Source organism: Myodes glareolus, chromosome 16, assembly GCF_982192425.1.
Source record: "Myodes glareolus chromosome 16, mMyoGla1.1, whole genome shotgun sequence".
NCBI classification, from domain to species: Eukaryota; Metazoa; Chordata; class Mammalia; order Rodentia; family Cricetidae; genus Myodes; species Myodes glareolus.
Genome location: NC_142041.1, coordinates 69582727 through 69605974, shown reverse-complemented (window position 1 = coordinate 69605974; position 23248 = coordinate 69582727). Strand labels below are relative to the sequence as shown.

Sequence of the window (23248 nt, the reverse complement as noted above, 5' to 3'; positions counted from 1 at the left end):
CATATACCCAAAGTAGGCACACTCACACTACAAGGACATATGCTCAACTATGTTCAGAGCAGCGTTATTCACAATAGCCAGAACCTGGAAATGACCTAGATGCCCCTCAACTGAAGAATGGCTAAAGAAAATGTGGTACATTTACATGATGGAGTACTACTCAGTGGGGGGGGGAAAAGGCATCTCAAAATCTACAGGCAAATGGATGGAACTAGAAAAAGTCATACTGAGTGAAGTAACCCAGACCCAGGAAGACAAATATATTATGTACTCACTCATAAGTGACTTTTAGACATAAAGCAAAGAAAAACTATCCACAACCCTAGAGAACCTAGACAACAAAGAGGACCCTAAAAGAAACAGAGAGATATACATGGATCTAAATAGGAAGGAAAGACAAGCTCTCCTGAGTAAAGGGTAGAAGGGGGAAAGGGGAGGGAAGGAAGGGAATGTAGAAAAACGTATAGCACACTAAAAACAATAAAAAAAGAAAGAAAAAAGAAAATTTATATCTATATGTTGTTTGGAAATTAGATTATCTTATCATCACAGTCTACAATATCTAAATAAAATAATCAAAAATTTTACTTCTATAATCCCATCATTTCAGAGGCTGAGGGTCACAAATTTGAAGGAAGCCTAGGACATGATAGCCAGTTTCAAAACAGCCTGGTCTATACAATGAGATCCTTTCGTTCATCAAAATACATTACTATTAATAACAGCAGTATTGCTAGTTGATTATTGCTAATCTTTCTGTCCTTTTAATTTTAAAAGACTCTTGTTAATACTTGTATTAAACTTCACAATTTCAGTTATTTACATTAAATTATAGTGTTTATTCTTTCTTATTTTCTTATCATTGCTCCCTGTATCCCACGTTGTTCTCATTCTTAGATTTAAAACATTTTTCTGGAGTGAGTCTTCTTTTGTTCTGGAAAGTGTTTTCATCCTCACATACAAACACTAGCATATAAAGGTGGACACATATAAATTCTCTGAATACCTACAAGTCTAAAATGTCTTCAGATTACTGGGGACAGTGCTGTGTCGTCTGCTCCTTCCTCTTGGTCAGGAAGTTCCACACCATCCATTCCAGTCGTGAAGACATGGCTGCAGCTCCTCTAGCAATAGTGCCTGGATACTCACGCACCGTAGAACCAGGTCTTCCCTCTAGCAATAGTGCCTGGATACTCACACACTGTAGAACCAGGTCTTCCCTCTAGCAATAGTGCCTGGATACTCACACACTGTAGAACCAGGTCTTCCCTCTAGCAATAGTGCCTGGATACTCACGCACCGTAGAACCAGGTCTTCCTTCAGTTTCAGAAAATGGTTTTCTATTGCTTCCTTTGTTACTTCTTCTCTGTTATTTCTATGTACTCTCTTCTGAAATCCTTATTTTTTTAGCCATATCTTTTTAAAATTTTATTAGCTGTATTTTTATATAGTTAACATTCTCTTTTTTGTCTCTGTGTTTCAAAATCCCTATAAGTCTAAAACTATCTTAATTAACATCTCTGCATTTTTGTTGGAAGTTCTAGGACTTCTTGACTTTGATTTCTAGATCTCTAATTTATCTTCAGTTACATTCTTTTCTGCTGGGTTTTCTTTTTAAGTATTTTGCTTGTTGTAGGATTAGTTTGTGTTTCAGTTTGGTAACTGTAACACTCAGTTCTAATCCACAATGAATGTCTATAGATGTTTGAAAATGGTAACAGTAACATAGTTTATCAAAGTCTACAGCTTGCTTGATGAACTCATCCTTATGAAATTTCCTGGACAAACACAGACAGATACAACCCTGAACATTCCTTATTCCTCTAGTCTCGGACAGCTGTGCTGAGGTTGGTATCAATGTGCACTTCTGAAGTCCCTATCGCCTTTATGGAAAAGCTGCAGATTTTTCTGAGTGCCTGAAAGGCACATATCCTGAGGGCCATTCATAGATGTGCTTATGAATATTCATGGTGCACTCTGGTATCACTACCTCCTTGATAGCAGAACATCCCTTCTTTTCCTCAACATGTTTCCTAGCAGGAGACTTTCTGGTGCACCCAACATGTTTCCCAGCAGGAGACTTTCTGGTGCACCCAACATGTTTCCCAGCAGGAGACTTTCTGCTGCACCCAACATGTTTCCCAGCAGGAGACTTTCTGCTGCACCCAACATGTTTCCCAGCAGGAGACTTTCTGCTGCACCCAACATGTTTCCCAGCAGGAGACTTTCTGCTGCACCCAACATGTTTCCCAGCAGGAGACTTTTTCTGGTGCACCCAAGTTGGAAAGAAAGTGTTTGAGCTTTTTGAGATATTTTGATGTAGAATTTCCCTCTGTATGCTGTAATTACCATTGATTAATAAAGAATCTGCTTTAGGCCTACAGCAGGGCAGAACAAAGCTAAGCGGGGGAGGTGGGCAGGGACGAGACAACACAAAGATGGCGACACACGACTAAACTGAATGCTGGGAGAAAGAAGGTGGAGTCAGGAGACGCCATGTAGCCACCAGAGGGGAAAGATGCAAGTTGCTAGCTGGAACCTTGCCCATAGGCCACAAACCTCATGGTAAAATAAAACCTACTAAAATAGGTTAACCAAAGATTTAAGAGTTAGCTAACAATTACTCTTAAGTGATTGGCCAAGCAGTGATTTAAATAATAAAGTTTCTGTGTGATTATTTCGGGAGTCTGGGCAGCTGAGAAAAACCCCCAGTAGGGTTTTGTGGAGCCCAAAATGACCGTGAAATCCTGATCCTCCTGATTCTGCCTCCCAAGTCGTGATATTAATATATATTCTTTTAACACCTTTTATTACCAACATTTCTTCTCTCTTGGGCCTGTTGCTTGCTTTACTTATGATACTTTTCATTCATACAGCTGCCTTCTCTCGAAATTCTTATCTTCTATATTTTCACATCTGTAAACTAAATACTAGCGAATAGCACACTTTGTGTGTTGTTATAGCTCCTAGAGAAGGCCATGGCCCTGTGGAGGAAGGGTCATGCTCTCCTTCCATGGCAGCACATAAAACACAGCTGGTGGCTCCTGCACTTGCTACTAAAGGCTTGCCTGTGGGTTTGAGATGTTTTCACTTCCTTTGCAAACACTGACATGCCACCCTGTCCTCCCTTCTCCCATCCCCACCTGCCCAGCTGGAGGTCGAGGTATACTTGGGATCTGCTCTCTCTCTTCCTCTCCAGGTGCAACACCCACAGTTGGCACCTGGATAAAGAGCATCTACAATTTAATTACAGACTAGGTTTTATGTGTGGAACCTGCCCTTTAGGGAATACCTAAAATTATTTTTTTAAGTTAACTGATCTAAAGTCCTTAGTGTAACATCATCAAGGATGAGCACATTAATGACCAGGTGGGAGAGGGGCTCTTGGTGCACAAGGAGAATGGCCCGATGACGCCCTTTTTTGTCACTCTGCCCATGGATTCAGAACTACTGCTGGTCTACAACACTGGTCTGTGGTCATGTACAAAGTCTGCTCCACCCCACCAACCCTGTGCCTGATTATAAACCCTTTGAAAAAAGACCAAGCCCCTTATGACCTATTGCCTTAGCACCTGCTCCAATTGTTGGTACATAATCAACCAAAAACACAACAAAAACTAATGATTTTCTATATATTTCAGTGCGGTGGTTTGAAGAGAATGACCCCTTGGGTTCACATATTTGGTTATTAGTCACCACAGAGTAGAACTGTTTGAAAGGATTAGAAAGATTAAAAGGTGTGGGCTTGTTGGAGGAAGTGTATCACTGAGGGTTGACTTTGAGGTTTCAAAGGCCCACAACAGGCCCAACTTCTCTCTCTTGGCCCGAGGATTGGAACATAAAACTCTCAGCTATTTCTCCAGCACCATGTGTGCTGCCATGTTCCCCATCAGGACAACAATGAACTAAGCCTCTGAAGTTGTAAGAAAGCCCCCAATTAAATGCTTTATTTTATTTAAAAATTGCCTTAGTCGTGGTGTCTCTTCATAGCAAGAGAGTAGTAATTACAATAGCCAGACTGGGGTTAAGAAATGTATGAAATTTGTGTCATTAATCCTCAAGTACCAAGAGAAGGCAATATTACTAGCAATTTTACAGGAGGTACAAAGAATGAAGGTGGTGATACTGTGCTTGTGCTAACAAATAAAGCTTGCCTGAAGATCAGAGGGTAGAGGTAGACACTAGTAAATCATAGCAGCCAGGCAGTGGCGGCACACACCTTTGATTCCAGCACTTGGGATCTCAGGCCTGTGATTTCAGTACTTAGGAGGTGCGTGCCTTTAATCCCATCACTAGGAAGATGAAGACAGAAAGTGAAATGACTGGGTGGAGAGAGGAATATAAGGCGGGAGGTGCTGTGGGATAATGTTCTTGTACACTGTAAAAAATACTACTCATAATGGTTCGATAAAATGCTGATTGGCCAGTAACCAGGCAGGAAGTATAGGCAGGGTAACCAGAGTAGGAGAATTCTGGGAAAAGGAAAGGCAGAGAGGCAATCACAAGTCAGATGCAAAAGAAGCAAGATGAGAAGGCCTTACTGAAAGAAGGTGCCAAACCACGTTACTAAACATAAATAAGAATTATGGAGTAATTTTAAGTTGTTAGAGCTAGTCAAAATAAGTCTGAGCAATTTGTCAAACAGTATGTAACTAATATTAAGCCTCTGAGTGGTTATTTTAAAAGCAGTTATGGGATCAGGTGGGACAAGAAACCTCCACTTACAAATGGCACCCAACATTCAGCAACTACATCCACATAAAACCTGAGAGACCTTGGGAAGGAATTCTAGACACAGAAGAATAGAGTCAAGCACAGCTTCTCAGTAACAGCAATTTCTCATGTGGGCTCTGTTTGCTAGAGACAAGCAGAGGCACGGCTCCTTTAAGAGAGGCTGCCTGACTCAATGTTAGCAGCAAAAACCTCTGGCTGTCCTGGAACTTGCTTCATAGATGAGGTTGGCCTCGTACTCACAGAGATCCTTCTGCCTCTGCCTCTGCCTCTCAAGTGCTTGGATTAAAGACATGCACCACCGCCGCCATGCAACTCTTTTAAGAGGCCCTGTTATCAAACACTTAAATGGTGTTTGTGAGCAGCTTGCTTCTTGTGGTGGCAGGGACCTAGAAACTCCACATGGCTTCCGCCAATACCTCCACCATAAAGCTAGACTCTAGGAAGCCAAGAAATGGGGCAGAGCCAGCCTCCAATGCCACTGCTTTAATTTTAGCCATGCTGCTGAGCAGATTAAAGATTCGTGTGGTCAGAAAAAGAAAGAAATATACAGTAAAGACAAATTTGAATAAAAAAGAACCTCTAAACAGTTTGACAGTGTGTTTAAAAATATATGTAGGCTTGGGAAAGAAAAGAAAAAAGGATAATGAAAGTTATTAAAAAAGAAATATAATAATAAAAGCCACATAAAGATGTAAAATATACTTTGGATACTGTATGTTATTGTGTTGTCTTTGAATTGTTTGACTGCTGAGGAAGGAGCAACAGCTGCTAAAAGACATTTGATTATAAATGCTGCTGGGTTAATCCAACATATATATTTTAAAAATATCTTGACTTCAAAATTCAAATCTAAACATATCCTCTTTGGAAAAGAGGTTCTGATTTTATTTCCACAGGAAATAAGAATCCGTGGATTCATTATGGGTTAAGAAAAATGGGGTTTGACTAAGGAAGATCCCCTGAAAAATCTCTGTAGGAGGGGGTGGCCCAGATGATCCAATCTCAGAGCACCTCTGATGCAGTTTCCTCTGATTTCTACATCCAGAAAGTCTCAAGGGGGCTGGTTGAGGTGGACCAGCCTCACATAATTCTCCAGTCAGCATTTGATCATAATCCTAAATTTTCTCAGGGTCCCTCAAAGATTACCAGTACCCCCAATCAACAGAAAGTAGCTTAGAAAACCATGCCCACATTCCCCAAAAATGGATTATGGATGTTTGGCTTTCTTTGGAGTGTTGGTTACAAGTTGTTATGAATAAAGATCAGGAACAAAAGCTAAGCAAAGGAGATTAGATTCAAAGTTCTTGTTTTGAAAAGGAAAATGCTGTGGGATAAGGCTCTTGTACACTGTAAAGATTTGTCACTCATATTGGCTTAATAAAATGTTAAGTGGCCAGTACTCAAGCAGGAAGAATAGGTGAGGCAATAGCACTAGCAGAACTCTGCGAAGAGAAAAAGCAGAGATGCAGTCACCAGCCAGACGCAGAGGAAGCAAGATGAGAATGCCTTACTGAGAGGAGGTACTTAGCCACATAGTTAATTATAGTTAAAAAATTATAGGTTAATATAAGTTGTAAGAGATAGTTAGTAATAAACCCGAGCAATTTGTCAAACAGTATGTAACTAATATTAGGAGCAACTGTGGGACCAGGCAAAACGAGAAGCCTTCAGTTATAGGAAGAGACAGGAGTTCAGCCTCTGAGAATCGTAAAGCAAGAACTCTACTGGCTGGCTGCTCTGCTTCTCTGATCATTAGGCAAACTGCACAAACAAAATATCACCACAAATGAGTATTAACTGGAAAATGCCATGATTTTCTGAACATATATAATAGCACAGTGCCGCAGAAAACATATGGCCCTCAAGCCTGGGGAGTAGGTTTTCTATGACTTTTACAAATACCTGCTCTTGGCGAAAGTCACTCCCTCATTTCAAAGTCCAGTTGGCTCGTCTAGAAATTTATATTAAATGAGACCAGGGGATTCCGAGAATCGTTGCTAAATTACGAGACCATCTTATATACTCCTTGTGTTTTATTTAGTAACTAAATAACTAGCTATCTATATAACATTCTCAATTAATGAGTTTGTACATCTTATTTGTAATTACCATTGACAAAGTACCCATTGTTTTCAGGATAACTTTCAACATGAGCACAATATAATAAAACATCTCCATATGTCCATTGGCACAACAAACAATGCTATTCAGCAGAGCAGCCTGAGAAGTTAAATTTCAATCGTACATCTCTACCCAACATCCTGGAAGTAGAAGGCCAGTATATCATCTCTATCTTATCAGGCTGGTTCAGGGTCTGTGCTTATTGAAAACTCACCAGCATATTTTGTCCCAAAAGTGTTCTTCCTATTTTAAAGATATTTTTAAGTTCTCCATTAAAAAATATGACATGTTTACTCTTTAAAAAATATGTATAGATTACTCTTGAAAATCAAGAAACACAATTTGGTACAAGAGAAACTTTATGGTCTGTGCCTACGATTTAATACTACCTCAAGCACTTAATAACCTGGGTGTATATTGACCTCCCTAGTCCTGGTAATATTCCTCTCCCAGACAGTAAGAGTCACACCCAGAGGACAGCAGAACACTGTGTCCTGGAGTTTGAGCTCTCTTGTCTCTGACTTGATATAAATTATGTAGTTGAATGGATAAAAAGCCATCCATTTTTTTAGGGATTAGGCTAAATAAACATGGAAAATGTCCATTGAGGTCTAGAACATCATGCTAATTTCCTTCACAGGTGGTGAGAATCCCACAGACAGAGCTACAAAACACAACACTAAACCTTACACAGGTTATTTATCAGAAACTATTTTATTTCCATGTGTGTCCATGTGCACATGTTGAGGGGAGTACACACTTGCCAATTGCACGCATGTGGAGGTCAGGACAACTTTCAAGAGTCGGTTCTAATTTTCCATGTTGAGATAAGGTCTCTCTTTTTATTGCTGCCAGTGAGCAGCAGACTATGCCGGCTGCTGGCTTGCATGACTTTCCAGTGTAGAAGCAGCCACGACTGTAAATGCCGAAGCCAACACATTGCTTCTTACATCCAAAACACTAGGGAGAAATGGGAGAAATTAATGTAGATTTGGCATCTCAAGTCTACATTATAATTCCTGATTCTGCAAACTCCAGATATGCCAGAGCCCCAAACTCAGAAGTCACCAGGAAAGAACAATGGTTGAAGCAGAGAGAGTCCCTGAAAGAGCCAGCATTGCTTTCTCTCCTGTGAGAGAGAAAAAGGATTCCGTACGATGGTAACAATAGCGACAATAAGGATGATGATAGTGCCGCGATGGTAAGACACGGAACTGGACACGGGCCTTCATCTCAGAACACTGAGACAGGGCCCTGTGATGTGGGTGTGTAGCCTTGTCTAAGCAGATGTGCCACAGCTGGCTCCATCCACTGAAGCCACTCAACCACGTGTAAAGGGCAAGGCATCTAGATGTGCGTTCAGAACTGAAATTTGAATTGCTTGTCTTAATCCTGTGTCAATAGAACCAGCAGCTTCTGTGTTGTTGAATCTGATCCCAAGACTCTTGAAAACCACAGTGGCTTTTTCCTGGCACATTAAAGCTTCTCCCTCAATTGTTGTGACAAGCTTGTTGTAGCTGTCGGTTGCTAAAAGCCAAGAAGTACAGGTTGGTCTCTCCACGAGCTGCTGCTACGTGGCGTCATGACGCCACTGACACAGCTAGACTGGCCTTGACTTTGGTTCCCAATTGTCCACAATTGGAGAGAGAAACAGCTGTCTTTTTTTTTTTTCCAGAGGCAAACAAGAGTGACAAAGCAAGCATTGCTCTGATTTGGCAAAGGACACTTTTGGAACCATGTAATTTAACTCACTTTGAAGGTATAATTCAATCTTTCAACCTCCTGTGTGTGCCCCTGAGCAGCTGGTGAGACCTGGGCAACAATGGCACCTATTGTTTTCTCTTCTGGCTGAGGGACAGCCAGGGCTTTGTCCCCTCCCACAACAGTAACGTGCTGTCAGCCCAAGAGCTGCAGAACCTGCATCACTAGCACCTGCCGGAACATTTCACTCACTGGGGACTAAGGCCGATGTAAGAACCGTCCATGCAATCCAAAATTAAACCAGACCTATATAATCCCAGTCTACCATGTCACCAAGGGAGGAAGGATTTCAGAAGTCAGTGTCACGTAATTCAAGACAGCAGGAAGAGTCACCACTTCATTGATTATATTATAAGTAAGACAATCTTTCTGGGCCCAGGCAGCTGCGGTTTCTGGTGATGTCTGCGGCTCCTAAGGTTGAGCAGATAGGGCTGTACAGAGTTGGCCCCGCTACTCACTGGCTGCAACACTAAGGAGAACTGGTCCTGCCCCTCACTGGCTGAAGCACTCAGGAGAGAGGGCCCTCCACTCACCTGGGCAGCACAGCAGAACTGACCCTGTTCACAGGGGCATGGGTGAGCCGGCCCTGAGGGCATGAGAACGGGAGAGCAGGTTGCACCCCTCTCGTATGCCATGTGGTAGCATGGACAAGGGAAAACGACCCCTTCCCTCAGCCTCACACCACCTCTTGACCCAACCCTCACCAGCTGTGCCTTGCCTGGACAGCACAGCAAAGGTGACCCTGGAGACAGGGGTGTGGGTGATCCTGACCTGAGGGCATGAGAAGGGCATAGCTGATACCACCTCCCTCGTCATGGTGGTGGGAGTGAGGGAAAGATGCCCTCCCCGTCACCAGCTGCAGCACTCGGGAGAGAGGGCCCTGCACCACCCATGGGCAGCACAACAGAGCTGACCCTATTGATGAGGGTGTGGGTGAATGGCCCTGCGCCTCATCTGCCCCCCACCCCTCACCACCTGTGGTGGGTGGAAGAGCTGTCCCTGCCCCTCACCTGCTGCAGCACTGGGGTGAGAGGGCCCTGCACCTCCCCTGGGCAGCACAGAGGTGGCCCTGATGGTCCAGGTGTGGGAGGCCAACCCTGAGGGTGTGAAAGCAGCAGAACTGGTCCCACCCCTTGGACATCGCTGAAAAGAGCGAACTAGCTGGGGCAATTCGGGAGAGCTCACCCTGGTGGTGAGGATGGGGAAAGCTGGTGGGCTGACCAACCCTGCAACTACCCACAGCCAGAACCCCAGCATCCACCGGGGTCTATGATCTGTGAGAGCACACGAAGGGACCAGTCCTGCAGACCCAAAGCTGCAGGATCTCCATGACACAGGGCAACAGCAGGATACCCAGTGAGGGCCCAGCATCTACCGGCGTAGAAACCGGAGGCCTCTAACTAGACGGATGGCTCTGCCATGAACACTTGCAAGTAAAGATATATGGATAAGAGGGTTACTGTGTGACTCACTGTTCACACTACAGCTTCCATGATGAGATTTTTCTTTCTTTTCTTTTTTTTTTCATTTTTTCTCTTAAATTTTATTTTATTTTCGTTAGGGTGGGTGGGGTGATTTCAAGAGCAGAGGATACATACGAAGGGATGGGGAAAGAAATGAGATCGAGATGCATGATGTTAAAGACACGAGGAATAAATAAAAAGAAAGTTAAAAATAAAAATAAATCTTAAAAAAAGAAGACATCTTGACTTTAAAGTCTATTCTCCTTCATCCAGGGTGTGTAAATGGGGTCACTGTTAAGCCGTAAGAACCTTTGAGGAGTCAAGCAATGCAGTGAGCAGAGATAATGCTGTCTGTGAACTAGACACCTGGGTACGATTGCCCCTCTCTTGCCCAGGAGTGGAGGATGAGCTCTAGGGAAGAAGTAAATAACGAGGCTCCAGAAACTCAGCCGAGCCATGAGAGTGCTTGGGAGACAGATGTCATCTTCTGTTTTTTACTGGAAAGTCTCATGATCATGTTTTATTGGAGAATATGTGTTCTTACATGTACACATTTTACCCATTAGGAAATGCCTCCATTCGTGGCACATGGCTTTAGTTCCCACAATATCAATTTAAACAGTACTGTTCAAAGTCATGGATTAAATTCAAAACAGCCGAGGAAACAACATAAAATTTAAGACTTTTGCCCAAGACCATCTCATTATGAATTTTCCTGCACTTTTATACTTATAATAAATGTTCTTGATTTATTCATTTCAATCTCTTAAGTATGTACTGAGTATCTGCCATACGCCCGGCACTGTTATGACAAAGAAATAAGGTGAAAATTTCAGTAAGGCAAGACATGAAACGGGCACTTCACCACCTATTCCTCATTCCATAAGCCATACACACCTATTGTGGATGGGGTGGGGCTCAGTGAGAGAGGATTTGTGAAGTGCTTTGGAAGTTCTATGGAAAATCAGGAGAGGTGGTGTTTATTGCCACATACATAAATTACACTTGATCTCTAGTGAAAGAGAAAATGTAGAGGAAAACAGGAGAGATCTGCAAGGTACAAAGGGCACACAGATATTTCAAAGCTCTCTATACATGTATTCAACATGCTGATCAATAAAACGCATGACTTCTACCCAACTGCAAATCTCAGACCAATATGAACTTCCTGACTTGAATAAATGAGAAACCAGGAACTTATACCTTGAAAATAACAGCAAATCACACCAGCTGGTTCCTACGTATAACCTAAATATTTTCAGAGGTCTCCCCAGTAGTGAATTTCATAAAGACGGTAAATGGCAAGCTTGGGGGTGGGGGGAGCTAGACCACAACAGTGATGTAACGGGAAGGTAGATGCAGGATGGCAAGAGAATGAAACTGGAAAAACAAGTGAGCATATTCTGAGGCAGGAGTACTTGGCAGTGGTGTATTCCGTAAGGAAACCACTAATTCTGAACCAATTATTGCATTTTAAAATATGTGATAACTAATATCACACAGTACAAACAATGAGAAAGCCAGGCTGATCAGGGCACTCTTCCTTCTTCAGAGAGAGAAAAGGAGAGAGAGCGTGCAAATGGACCAAGAAAATTGAAATTATTTTCTGAGAAAGATGAAGCTTCTGTCCTCATTCTAGAGGTGACACCAGAATACCAGGGAGAGACTATTAGAGGAGGTAAATCTAAGAGAAAAAACTCGTGATTCAAAAACTGTTACTGTCCTTGGGTTGTCGATAGTGTAGACATGAAGACGGATGTCAGATGCCCGGTACAGCTCTCATTCCTATCTTCTTCTCAGAGACCAGTTGCCAAGCAGGTGAAGTCCTCGGTTATTGCAGCAGCATACAAATTAATTCATTACAATCTACTTGATATTCTTTGTATAAAAGCCAATTGAATTGTTTGATTCCAGGCAGAATACGTAACTAGCTGGGAGGGTTTGTTTTTATTTGCTGCTCGTGTAATTCATAACCTCACAAATTAGTAAACTGTATGGAACATGTTTGGTTTAAAATGTAGGGAAATGTGTAGGTATGAAACTAGTGAATATTAACAGAAAATATCAGGAATAGCAACTGTGCTTAACTTCACAGGGGACATGTGTTTAGGGATGTATGTGCCATATATAACATGCTTATATAATGACTTTATACATATTTATCATGGTTCTATATTGTAATTATAAAAAGTATCACAAGAAATTAGAGTTTTAAAGTTTAAATATTTAAAAAGTAACTGATTAATTTTATCAGTAGGGGCTGGAGAGATGGCTCAGTGGTTAAGAGCACAGGCTGCTCTTCCAGAGGACCGAGTTCAATTCCCAGCACCCACATGCCTTGCAACTGTCTGGAAGTTCAGATCCAGAGGCTCCAACGCCATCTTCTGGCTTCTGTGGACACAGAGCATGTGCCACCCATACGGGTAAAACAGAAATGTTATAATAATCCTAATAATTTTATTATTTTAAATTTCTATTCTAGCCTAGCGTAAATATTTAAACTCTATTTCGTTTAAGGTAGATAACAAATTTTAATTTTTTAGACAGGAATTTAATTTCTAATGTAAAATTTCCATCTTTAACAGAGAATGATTCCTTTTTCTTGCCGGTAACTAAAAAACCACTGCTGATGTTTGCTTGAGTGTTTTCTTTCCTGGATAGTGATCAACTATGTTGATATTGTGAGTCAATAGCAGGCTATGTTGAGGAAGTGACAAGGGAGGCTCCACAGAGGTGTGGGAATAAGGGCTTCTCCCATCCTGAAGCACGCCCAGCTGCTCACTGGAAATGCCTACAGGTCAGAAAAGCCCGAAGAAGTGCTTCGCAGTGACAGGCAGAGTCAGAGATGCACGTGTCCAAGCTCCTATCACATTAAATAATGACCTCATAGCTTTAGAATGGGTCCTGAATATTTCCTTTCATGCAATTAAATTCCCTGTGCACACCAGCCATCTAAGAAAAACAGCCAAAGTCTGCAGTGCAAGAGAACCAATCAGAAAATGGCTTATTATGTATTATGCTTGCTTCCCCCCTTTCATCTCCTTTTTCAAACTTTGAAACCAACTGTGTGATTATTAGAACTTCTACCAAATAAGAATCAGAAAAGAGAAACTAAAATAACCAGCTTCTACTAAATGTGAAGGACCAGGTAACTTTATCAAGGCAAAGATCTAAGGAACATGATTTTTTTTAAATCCTCCATATTGTCTGTTATTTCAAGTATCTGTGCAATTTTATCCCTTATAGGTATATCCACATATACTTAGGACTACAAAAAGAGAAAGGAAGGAAGGAAGGAAGGAAGGAAGGAAGGAAGGAAGGAAAGAGGAAAGAAAAAGGAAGAACACTGTGGTGATTTGGATAAGAATGGCCCTCACAGGCTCATATATTTAGATGTTTGCTTTCCCAATGGTGGAACATTTTAGGAAGGATTCGAGGGTTAGGAAGTGTGGCCTTGTTAAAGGAGGTGTCTTACTTGTAGTTGCTTTGAGGTTTCAAATGCCCACACCAGACTCAGTCTGGCCCTCTGAGTCCTGCCTGTAGACCAGTGCTGTGCTTGCTTGCCTGCTACCATGCTTCTCACCATGACACCTCTGAAACTGTAAGCAAGCCCGCAATTAAACTGTTTCTTCTCTAAGTTGCCTTGGCCATGGTGTCACCTCACAGCGATGGAACAGTAACTAAGACAAACACCAAAATAGATCACTCATACCCACTTCAAAACTGACCTAAAAAGCAAGAACCATAAACTCAAAAAACCCGAGTACTAGGTATTATCCTTAAAGGTCATTGCCTAGAACATACTTACCTTTTCTATTATGAAACTATGTGAAATACGTAGTTCTGAGTACCAGCAAACATAATAGTAACGCTCAGAACACCCATGAGAAGCTCACATCCTCTGCCACAGCTTCTCAGAAATGTTTAAGGCTTATCATTATGGTACAACCACAATCAGTAAAATGCAAAATAATATAAATCAAAGAAAACTAGAAAAATTCAGCCACACATATTTGAAGAAAGATTCATAAGTCTACTCTCCGAGATGTTGGAAAAGATCACAGCAATTGCTAGAATCCAGTAGGACTTCCCAAAGATGTACTAATCCAACCTCATGGCTTCTTTTCTCATCGGTGTACTGGTGCAAGAGAAAGCCACAGGCTACCCATGGGCACAACAGAATCATCCAGAAACAACTGAGCGCCTCAATCCCGCCACTCATTCTCAGTCTCCTGGAAGAACCTTCTGGCACGTCACTGCAAAAAGCTCTCCAGTGCATCTGATGACAGTAACACGTTATCAGTCCATTAAACAACATCTGGGACCCACAATGTGTGCTGAGACAAGGTAGATAGGGTGCAACTAGAGAAAGAAAAATACTAGAAATAAGATGACAAGGACTGGAAATGTGGGTCTGTTGGTTCATATCTCGATGAATAAATTTTCTCGCCAAGTGTGGATCTGTCATAATCCATCACAGGCTTGGCTGGTCCTTCAGTGAAAGACACTGCTATTCTACAGTGGCAACCTTGGAATGAGGTCTCCGGCAGCAGTCACAGGGCCTTGTTTTTGCATCTGTCTTACCAGATACTTTAATAAATATTCATGCAGCAACAAAAAAGTCTGATAGTAACTGGTTCAACCAAATGAAATAGTACACATAAATTGAAATTAATTTTTTTAAATTCTAAGACAATTGGAGATGTTGTTTATAAATATAAAATACTAGACATAAGCTTAATATACTTATTTGAACAAGGAAAGAGGATGTTTGTAAGCTTGAGAACTGTGGTAATTTGAATGCAAACAGCACATAGGATGTGGCTTTGTTGGAGGAAGTACGTCACTGAAGGGTGGGCTTTAGAGCTTTAGATACTCCAGTCAGGCCTAGTGTCGCTCTCTTCCGACTGCTTGCCAATCCATGGTTACTCTCCAGCACCATGTCTGCCTGTGTGGGCAAGCATCCTGCCATAATGAAAATGGACTAAACTTCTGAACTGTAAGCCAGCTCCAATTAAAGGCTTTCCTTTAAGAGCAGCCATGGTCATAGTGTATCTTCACAGTCATAGAAACCCTAACTAAGACAAGAATTTTACATTTTTATTTATTATTTTCTCCCTCTCTGCACATATGGGTGTGATACATGAGTGTGGACACACATGCATGTGTGGAGGTCAGACAACAACTTTTGCAAGTCGTTTCTCTCCCTCTATTTAATCCAGAAAAACAAACAAACAACAAAAAAATTAAGAAACAGCAAGAAAGCAAAAAAAACCTGTGTCACTCCATGCTGTACAGTCCCCAAGCATGTAGCTGAGAGCATAAGCTTTATAGAGTCCTTTTCGGGGGCCATAGGGACACGGAAAGAGGGAAAAGTTAGAGATTTCTAAATAACAGCGTATGTGGATGGGGTTCAAGTAACATTTTGCATGAATACTGATGAGTATTCTAATCATACAACTCAGTTTTCTTCAAGAGCTAGCACACTGAGAGTAGCACAAACCAATCAGATAACAAAAAGTCAAGAAAGCAACATGTGGTAGTGGCTGCTTGTAACGAGTCTGAGAAAACAGGAGAACTTCCATAATCTGAAGGAGTTCTGGAACCATGAGAACCAGACAGTACTCACACAAGCCAAGCCCGGAGACAACCTAGATGCCCAACAGCAGATGAACAGATAGTGAAACTGTGGCGTGCCTGCTGTGCCAGTCGGCACTCCATCACCGTGATGAGACTACCCGAGAAAACCAACCTAAAGGAGGAAAGAATTCCTCAGCTCAGTTTCAGACTATGGTCCACAGTCCCCTTTACTTAGGACCGATGGCTAGGCTGGACGTTATGGCAGAGGGGCGGGTGACATAGAGTCTGATCACTTCATGACAACCCAAGACAGAGCTCCCGAGTGTGCACCCCAAAGATCCGTACTCTTCAACGATGACCCACCTACTGAGTTCTTATCCTCTTCCAACAGCCAATGAAATGAGCTCCATCAGTGGATAAATCCACAAAGAAGTTCAGAGAGCTAGTGATAAACAAATGCCAAAGCCCACCTTGCACATTGCTAAACTGGGCACCAAACCTTTATTTACCATGTTGCGTTTGGACAGTATTCTAAATATAAACAACACATACACCAGAAAGTGTTGCCGTGCAGAAGGAAAGTCTCTCGAATGCAAGCATATGGGTTGAAGTGAAAGATTTCATATTAAGCAAAATAAGCTACGCAGAGAAAATTACTATCTCATGTTTTTGTTTTGATATGTTTTTGTTTTGATATGGAAACAAAACAAATGGATTGAAAGTAGTGATGGAGCTATTGGGGTAGGGAGAGAAACTGGGAAGAGGATATGGAAAACTGATTATTGTATATAAATGTATATATGTATATTGAAATAAGACAGTATAACATAATAATGTACATAATTAATATGTATCATTTTTATCAATAATAAAGATCATAAGACTAGTATGAACTTCCTTTAGAAGCTAACTCAGGGTGCTAATGAAGGCCCATGAGGAGCTCCTCAAACGTTTCTTCTGGAGTAAACAGAGGGCATAAAAGAAGAGATTTCTCATCCATGTTTCTGAATGACAGCAGAAGGAGAAACGATGGGAAGAAAACAATAGCAGTTAGTCCCTCCAGTTTAGCGGCTCCAGGAATAACAAGGCGCAGCTTCTTAAGCGTAGTAGCTATCAGAATTGTTGAGTGTGCTCCAAGTTCAGAGTGTGGAACCTAACAAGGGGCTCCTAAATTAGAATCCCCAGGGGGCAGCTGGGAGTGAGCATTTTAATAATCCAGAAAGAATACCAACGCCATGGTCCAAGAGCCGCATCCTTTCTCTTCAGAAAGGAGGTCATGAGCTAAGCTACCTCTCCTGGGAGACTTTCTCCACTGTCCTGCAGTCTGTGGCCGACTCGCCTTACCGTCCTTCAGGCAGCTGACTCCTCCGTAGCTCTCGTCACACCAAAGTCCCCAGGGTCTTTGGTGGGAGAATTTAGTAAAGACAACTACGTAAGAAGTTAAATCAACAGCACAAAGGGCTCCTCGCATGAGATTAGAGTGGCCTGTGTCCACAGCCCCACTCCAGAAAGACACAAGCCCAGTGCACTAGTCTGCATCCGGATTCCAAAAGGAAACTCAGCCTTGTCCATTCACAGCCCAAGTCCCGAAGTGAAATGGCTTGTTTCCACAGAGGACTCTGCTTGCAGGTTCACTTCCTCAAACAGACCCTGGAGGAGGCCAGTCAATGGTCCCAGCGCCGTGTGCGCTGGACACATGTAAAATGCCACCGAAGGGGGTTTTTGCCCAAATCTGCTCACCCTATCTCGCCCATTTCTATCAACACGCTCAATGCCTACGACCTCCAGATAACCCGCAACTGGATCCACACCTTCTCATATAATTACATATTAGGAGTTCATGCTCCAAATGTGTGATTTGGGGCCCCGGGCTAGATAAGCAGCAGGGCCAGGTCCAAACAGGAGCTGCAAGTCAGTAAGCCAGGACAACACTCCCTCCAAGGGCTTCCGTACCCGTCCCGGGCATTTCACCAGCCTCTTTCTAGGCCCAGCATAGCAAGCCAGTCTTAGCACAAGAAAGGTCTTCAAGGGAAGAGGACGGGAAAGCCAGTCTTAGCACAAGAAAGGTCTTCAAGGGAAGAGGACGGGAAAGCCAGTCTTAGCACAAGAAAGGTCTTCAAGGGAAGAGGACGGGAAAGCCAGTCTTAGCACAAGAAAGGTCTTCAAGGGAAGAGGACGGGAAAGTTGAGGAAAGGGGGACGTGAAGAAGTGACTACTGTACTCGAATATATGAAATGAAATGGAGATTTACTCAGCGCTGTGACAAAATTTAAGCCAATTTCAACTTCAAAACATTGTTAAGGACTAGGGCCTGATGTTTACTAAGCACTGAATGCTTTCTAGAGTGATGTCGCTCATCCACACAGCTCTGAGTGTCTGTGCTGGCACTGCCATATGAGAAGTAACTAGACAGGCCCGCTGGCTGGCGTGAGGACTGCTGTGGGTTAGATAAAACAGGACCTGAGGGGCAACTGGGGCCCAGCACCTGAAGCCTCTGTGGCTCCCAGGCAGGTGAGAGACAGAGTCGGACAGGCATGCCATGCAGAGTAGGTTTGGAGAGAGAGAGAGAGAGAGAGAGAGAGAGAGAGAGAGAGAGAGAGAGAGAGAGAGAGAGAAAGAGAGAGAAAGAGAGAGAGAGAGAGAGAGAGAGAGAGAGAGAGAGAGAGAATAAAGGGAAGGAGGGAAGGGGAGAGGGGAGAGGGGAGGGGAGAGAGGGGAGGGGAGAGGAGGGGAGGGGAAAGGAGAGGATAGGAGGAAACATGGCAGCAGCCACCTCTCACAGAGAGACAGGGCAGAGAGCAGGGCTGGAAGCTGAAGGAAAATCCCCTTGCCTGGGGTTGGGGGAGTGGGCAGGGCTTGACTCTTAAAGGGACAGGCCAGACCATTACAAGGACGTTAACAAAGCAGGGCTGACAGCTCTAAAGCCCAAGCTTTGAGCTCCAACAGCAAATACCCTGTGTGACATTATAACAGTTACATTGGAATATTATATTTCAGCACAATCCCCAGCCATCTATCTGGGATGTTATAAAAGACACCTTAAGAAGAAATAAGAACAGCCACCTCCAAAGGTTCTTGCCAAGTCAACGTGTCAGTAGGGGTTTGAAGTATGCTAAGATACCACCAGCCTGGGACACCAAGAGTTAAATGCTTCCTTATCTCAAGGAAGTAAACAAATACTCATTGTCTTGGGGCCTGTGATGGGGAAAGTCAGAAACCTGTGGAGAGGAGGAGAGCTGGTTCTTCCATCTCATTAACTTTAGAAAATTCCACCCAGAACTGGGCAACAGGGCAGAATCATCTGGAAACCCTTTTTTAAAAAACCTGATACCTGACTCTCATTCCAATCAGTTAGCTCTGAACCCCTGGAGGCATGACTTCAAAGACAGGCAAGACGAAACATTGCTCTGGGGGATGTGGTAAAGAAGTAAGGAAAGAATTAAATGATGTTTTAATCCTAGCACTCGGGAGGCAGAGGCAGGTGGATCTCCATGAGTTCGAGACCAGCCTAGAACTACACTGATGTCCACTAAACTCAAGAAGTTAATGATTTGATATTTAAAGAGCTGGTAAATTAGAAAAACTGTTTTCTTCCTATTTTCTTTCTGTTGTTATCCATAAACTTGAATGAGGAATCTCTACTTCCCACGTCCTCTATTTTACTCTACAAGAAACATTTGAGGAGCTTCGCATTAAGGAAGTTCATACAGTTCTTATTATACAGATTATTTGGTATGTAGTTCAGAGCTTGGGCTTCAGAGAAGTCCACCCTTGTTTGACTTATTGTCTTCACTGTTATGTTGAGAATTCCAAGTCTCAAAAAAAAAGAAAAGAAAAATATTAAAAAAAAAAGAAAGAAAGAAAAGCTACTCATTTTTCCCAGTAACGCCAAGCTATCTTTGGGTATTAAAAAATGCTGCCAAAGCTTCTGATGTTGTAGAGACATTCCTCATTGAAGAACTTGTAGTTTCTGATGTATGCTACCTGGCCATTCAGCTAGGATGCTAACACATTTGGTAGCTAGCTATAGAAGTAAAGCTTCCACTGAGAATGACAGCTACTGTGTAGCCCAGGGACCTTGAGTGCTCAGTATTGTGGGGTCTTCTTTTCCTATCTTTCTGAAAGTATTCTTAGTGGCTAAAGGAAGGGAATGACCATGTATCTAAGGAGTTATCTGGTTTATTTGGGAGGCACAATACTTTGGATGGTGCTCCTAATGCATAGGCCTGTGACTGAATTCATTCCATAGCTTAGATTGAAGATGGTCTCATGGAAGCCAGTCCCTGCTTATTCCCAGGGCCACTGGAGCCCAAGCCTGGGCTAACATCAGTGAATTCCCAAATCTAAATGATGATGAATCAATATTTACTCCAATTAATTACTTGCTCACAAGTGCATCTGTAACTTCCTCAGTTTAAGGAAGCTGGATTGGCACTTGGCATTCCCTTCAGATGTTCTGTCCTTGTTCATAAACTTGTTATACACTTGAGTGCGCTGTCACCTAGAGAGCACTTCTGGAAACCAACATAATCCATTTTATGTTACCCTTCGTTCTCTGAAAGCCAATTCACATTTTTATAAATTCCTAGAAGTAGATGTCCAATTTCTCATATTATTAAACAAATATTCATTGGGTTACCACTGGAAACAAAGGTACTCACAGTTCCAAAGAAACAACAGGTGTCTGTGCTTTGAGGGACAGTAAGCAAGTCCTAAGAGGGCAGAACCAACTGATGAGGAAGGGTGTTGTCACAGCGTGAATACTGACTCTAGCCAACCATAATGGCGTGGTTTCTGTTTAGAAAATGCTGCCGAATAAGTTCCCAAAATACTTTTCAACATGGAACAAAAATAGAAACCAGTCCTTAGCTCTAAGCAGCACTGTATTGTGGCAAAAGTTAGAGACAATAACAGGGAAGAATGAAACTTGGTCTCTTCAGTGGGAGTAACAAGTGTCTGGCCCACTCCAGAGCTGGAGCTCTCAATGTCAGCTCCAGAGGCATCCTGCTTCCCCTGCACTGAACAAAAGAGGCTTCACAAGGATGAGCTAATTCTTCCCAAGGCTTCCCTGTAACTAACCTGGACTGAGGGTGTGGCCCAAGGGTAGAGCACTTGCCTGGTATGCATGAGGTACTGGGTTCTGTCCTCAGTATCCCCAAGACCATAGAAGATGAAAAACAAAACTGGAGAGACGAGGATGGGCATGAGGAGGAGGAGGAGCAGGAAGAAGCCTCTTTCCTTCCCCAAATCACTGACATGGTAAATGTAAGTCCCGGTCTCTGACCTCCATCTTTGGAGGCCCCATCCCTGTGCCCGCCAAAATCTTGACCACTCCCCCAGTCTTAAACGGCTTCCCTGGAAAGTTTTCTCGTGGTCTCTTTTCCTTCCCCCTGGTGGTCGCATTAGTGGCCTCCGGTTACCCCTCTGGGCCACCCGAGAGTGGAGGAATCCCATTAAACCTGGGTATTTTTTAATTTGTCTTGTTGTGATTCGACTTGATTGGTATTTTTGCGTCGGCAGAGAGCGCGTTAGGAAAACTTCCTAACAGTAAAGAAGCCAGACACAGGGTCACAAGTGTTCAGTTTGTCGATAAGCAGCATTACCACTTCTAGTGCAGGGTCCTCCACTGACCTGGGATTAAGAGCTAACCACGTCGTTTCCTCCCTGGGTTTTTGTGCACACCGCACGTGCTCTTGAGCCCTACTCCTGTACAGAGAGGACGATGCCGAACGAACCAATGGACTCTGACATGGAGCAAAAGGTTCAAGGTGTGACAGGCTCTCCAAGGGTCATTACTGACTCAAAGTCCTTTGTGCGTACTAAAAGCCAGTTGAGGAAACTTAATATTTAATTCTTTGATTCTTCTTTAAGACTGCAACTGTACAACAGGCAACTAAAGTTTTCAATAGCAGAGGAACAAAATAAACCATGTGTGACTAAAATACAAACAATACAGGAGAAAACTGGTATGTCCAGCAATAGAGTCAACAGACCTGGGCTAGGAAGTGGTGAGCAAGGGGTAAAACCCAAGGGGGATCCAGAAAATGCAGTCACAAGCTAAACGTCCTTTGAATGCAATATTCTTAAAACTCAAAAATAATATACAAAATAACAATGAGTAAAATATCACATGAAAATAATTTTAATAAAGAAATATCATTAAAACCCAAGACAAGAGATAATGATTAGTGATATCCTAACTTTTAAAGTTTTGATCGATTTGAGTCATTTAAATATTACATACAAACGTTGTTCACGGCGATTACTGGAATTTTTGGTGCTGAACATACTGCTTGCCTGGCAGGTGCCTGGCTCAGCTCGCCTCAATCACCAGTCCTGGGGGTCAGGTAAGTTCCTAGAAAGGCAAACTAGATGGCTGGGGGGGCTCACACACCTAGCTGGAGATTGTCCCCAGGGAAGGGCTGGGAGTGGGTGAGCGCGGCCTGGCCTGGGGCGGGTGCAGCCTACCTCGTTTGTTCTGGGAGCCGTGCTTCTTGGCTAGGGCGAGCTCCCTCTGGATTCGGCTCTCCAGGTACTCCTGCTTCTTGGCCAGCATCTCCTCGGTCTCCCTGAGGCGGGCCAGAGCCTCCTGGGGGCTGGGAGCCGCACGGGCCCGAGAGGAGCGGGTCCCTCGAAATAACTTGCCCAACTTGCTCATGGCTGGGCAGTGGGGGGCGAGCGGCCCTGCGCGCTGGGAACAGGTGAGTCGCACACCCAGCCGGCCGCGCTCCCAGGAGTCAACAAGTTGTTTAGGCAGGTGACACCCACTCCGGGCATTTCCTGGCCCGGCTCGGCCCCGCCCTCGGATGGCCACCCCGGAGGAGGCAGGGCGGCCGGCGCCACAGCCCTCTGGGAGTCAGGGAGCCGAGAAAAGTTGGCCAGAAGTGAGGGACTTTTTTTTATCCACAGTAGGGACACATCCAGGAGCGACTGCTGAGAAAAATGACCCGAGAAAAGCAAACCACGTTGTAAGGGCCTCTGACTGGCTCTGAAAGACTGTGGGCGTGAGTGCAGGTGGCCCACCTAGATATACAAAGTGCTTTTTTCAGCGTATGAGAGCGCTCACAATATTTCTGACTCCAGTCTCTGTCTAAGAAGAACGTTCCGTCATGTTCCTCTATGTCATGTCATGTTCCTCTATGTCATGACATGTTCATGTCATGCCCATGACACTGACTTGTCCTGTCATGAAGGTGTGGGCGTAGAAGAGGCTTCTTGAATGGCCTCTGCATTTCTGTGATCCTGCAGGTTGATGTGCACTTGATTACCCTTTGGAATTAGATGATCTCCATGGGGGGCCGAAGATGGCAGTCACCACTTTTCTTAACTGCAAGACTTTTGCATGTGCTTGGTGGTCACATCACTTCTGTAATTAGGAATACCAAGCTTACAGTGTGATTGTTGTGTATCTGAATCTTAAATGGGACTACTCTTGTGTTTGGATCTTTGTCTACCACTTTTCCATCAATATCCTAGTAATAGGAGGTAGAAGATACCCTGAAAACAATAAATCATCTTAACTCCATGGTCGTTTGGTCAGCCCCACCTCTTGGAGGGGCAGGGGTCAGCTGCTAGAATACAACTGAAAA

At 43.3% G+C, this 23248-nt stretch overlaps 1 protein-coding gene across 1 annotated transcript in view; it reads right to left on the bottom strand.

Annotated features, from left to right (window-relative positions):
• The window catches only part of Chmp4c (charged multivesicular body protein 4C), a 37849-nt gene extending 15431 nt beyond the window's left edge, over positions 1-22418 (bottom strand). Inside the window, exon 1 of the mRNA XM_087897265.1 lies at positions 22128-22418. Within this exon, the coding sequence (XP_087753391.1) occupies positions 22128-22317 (190 nt within the window). The 5' untranslated portion in view covers positions 22318-22418. The remainder of the gene's footprint in view (positions 1-22127) is intronic.
• Between the last annotated feature and the right edge of the window lie 830 nt (positions 22419-23248).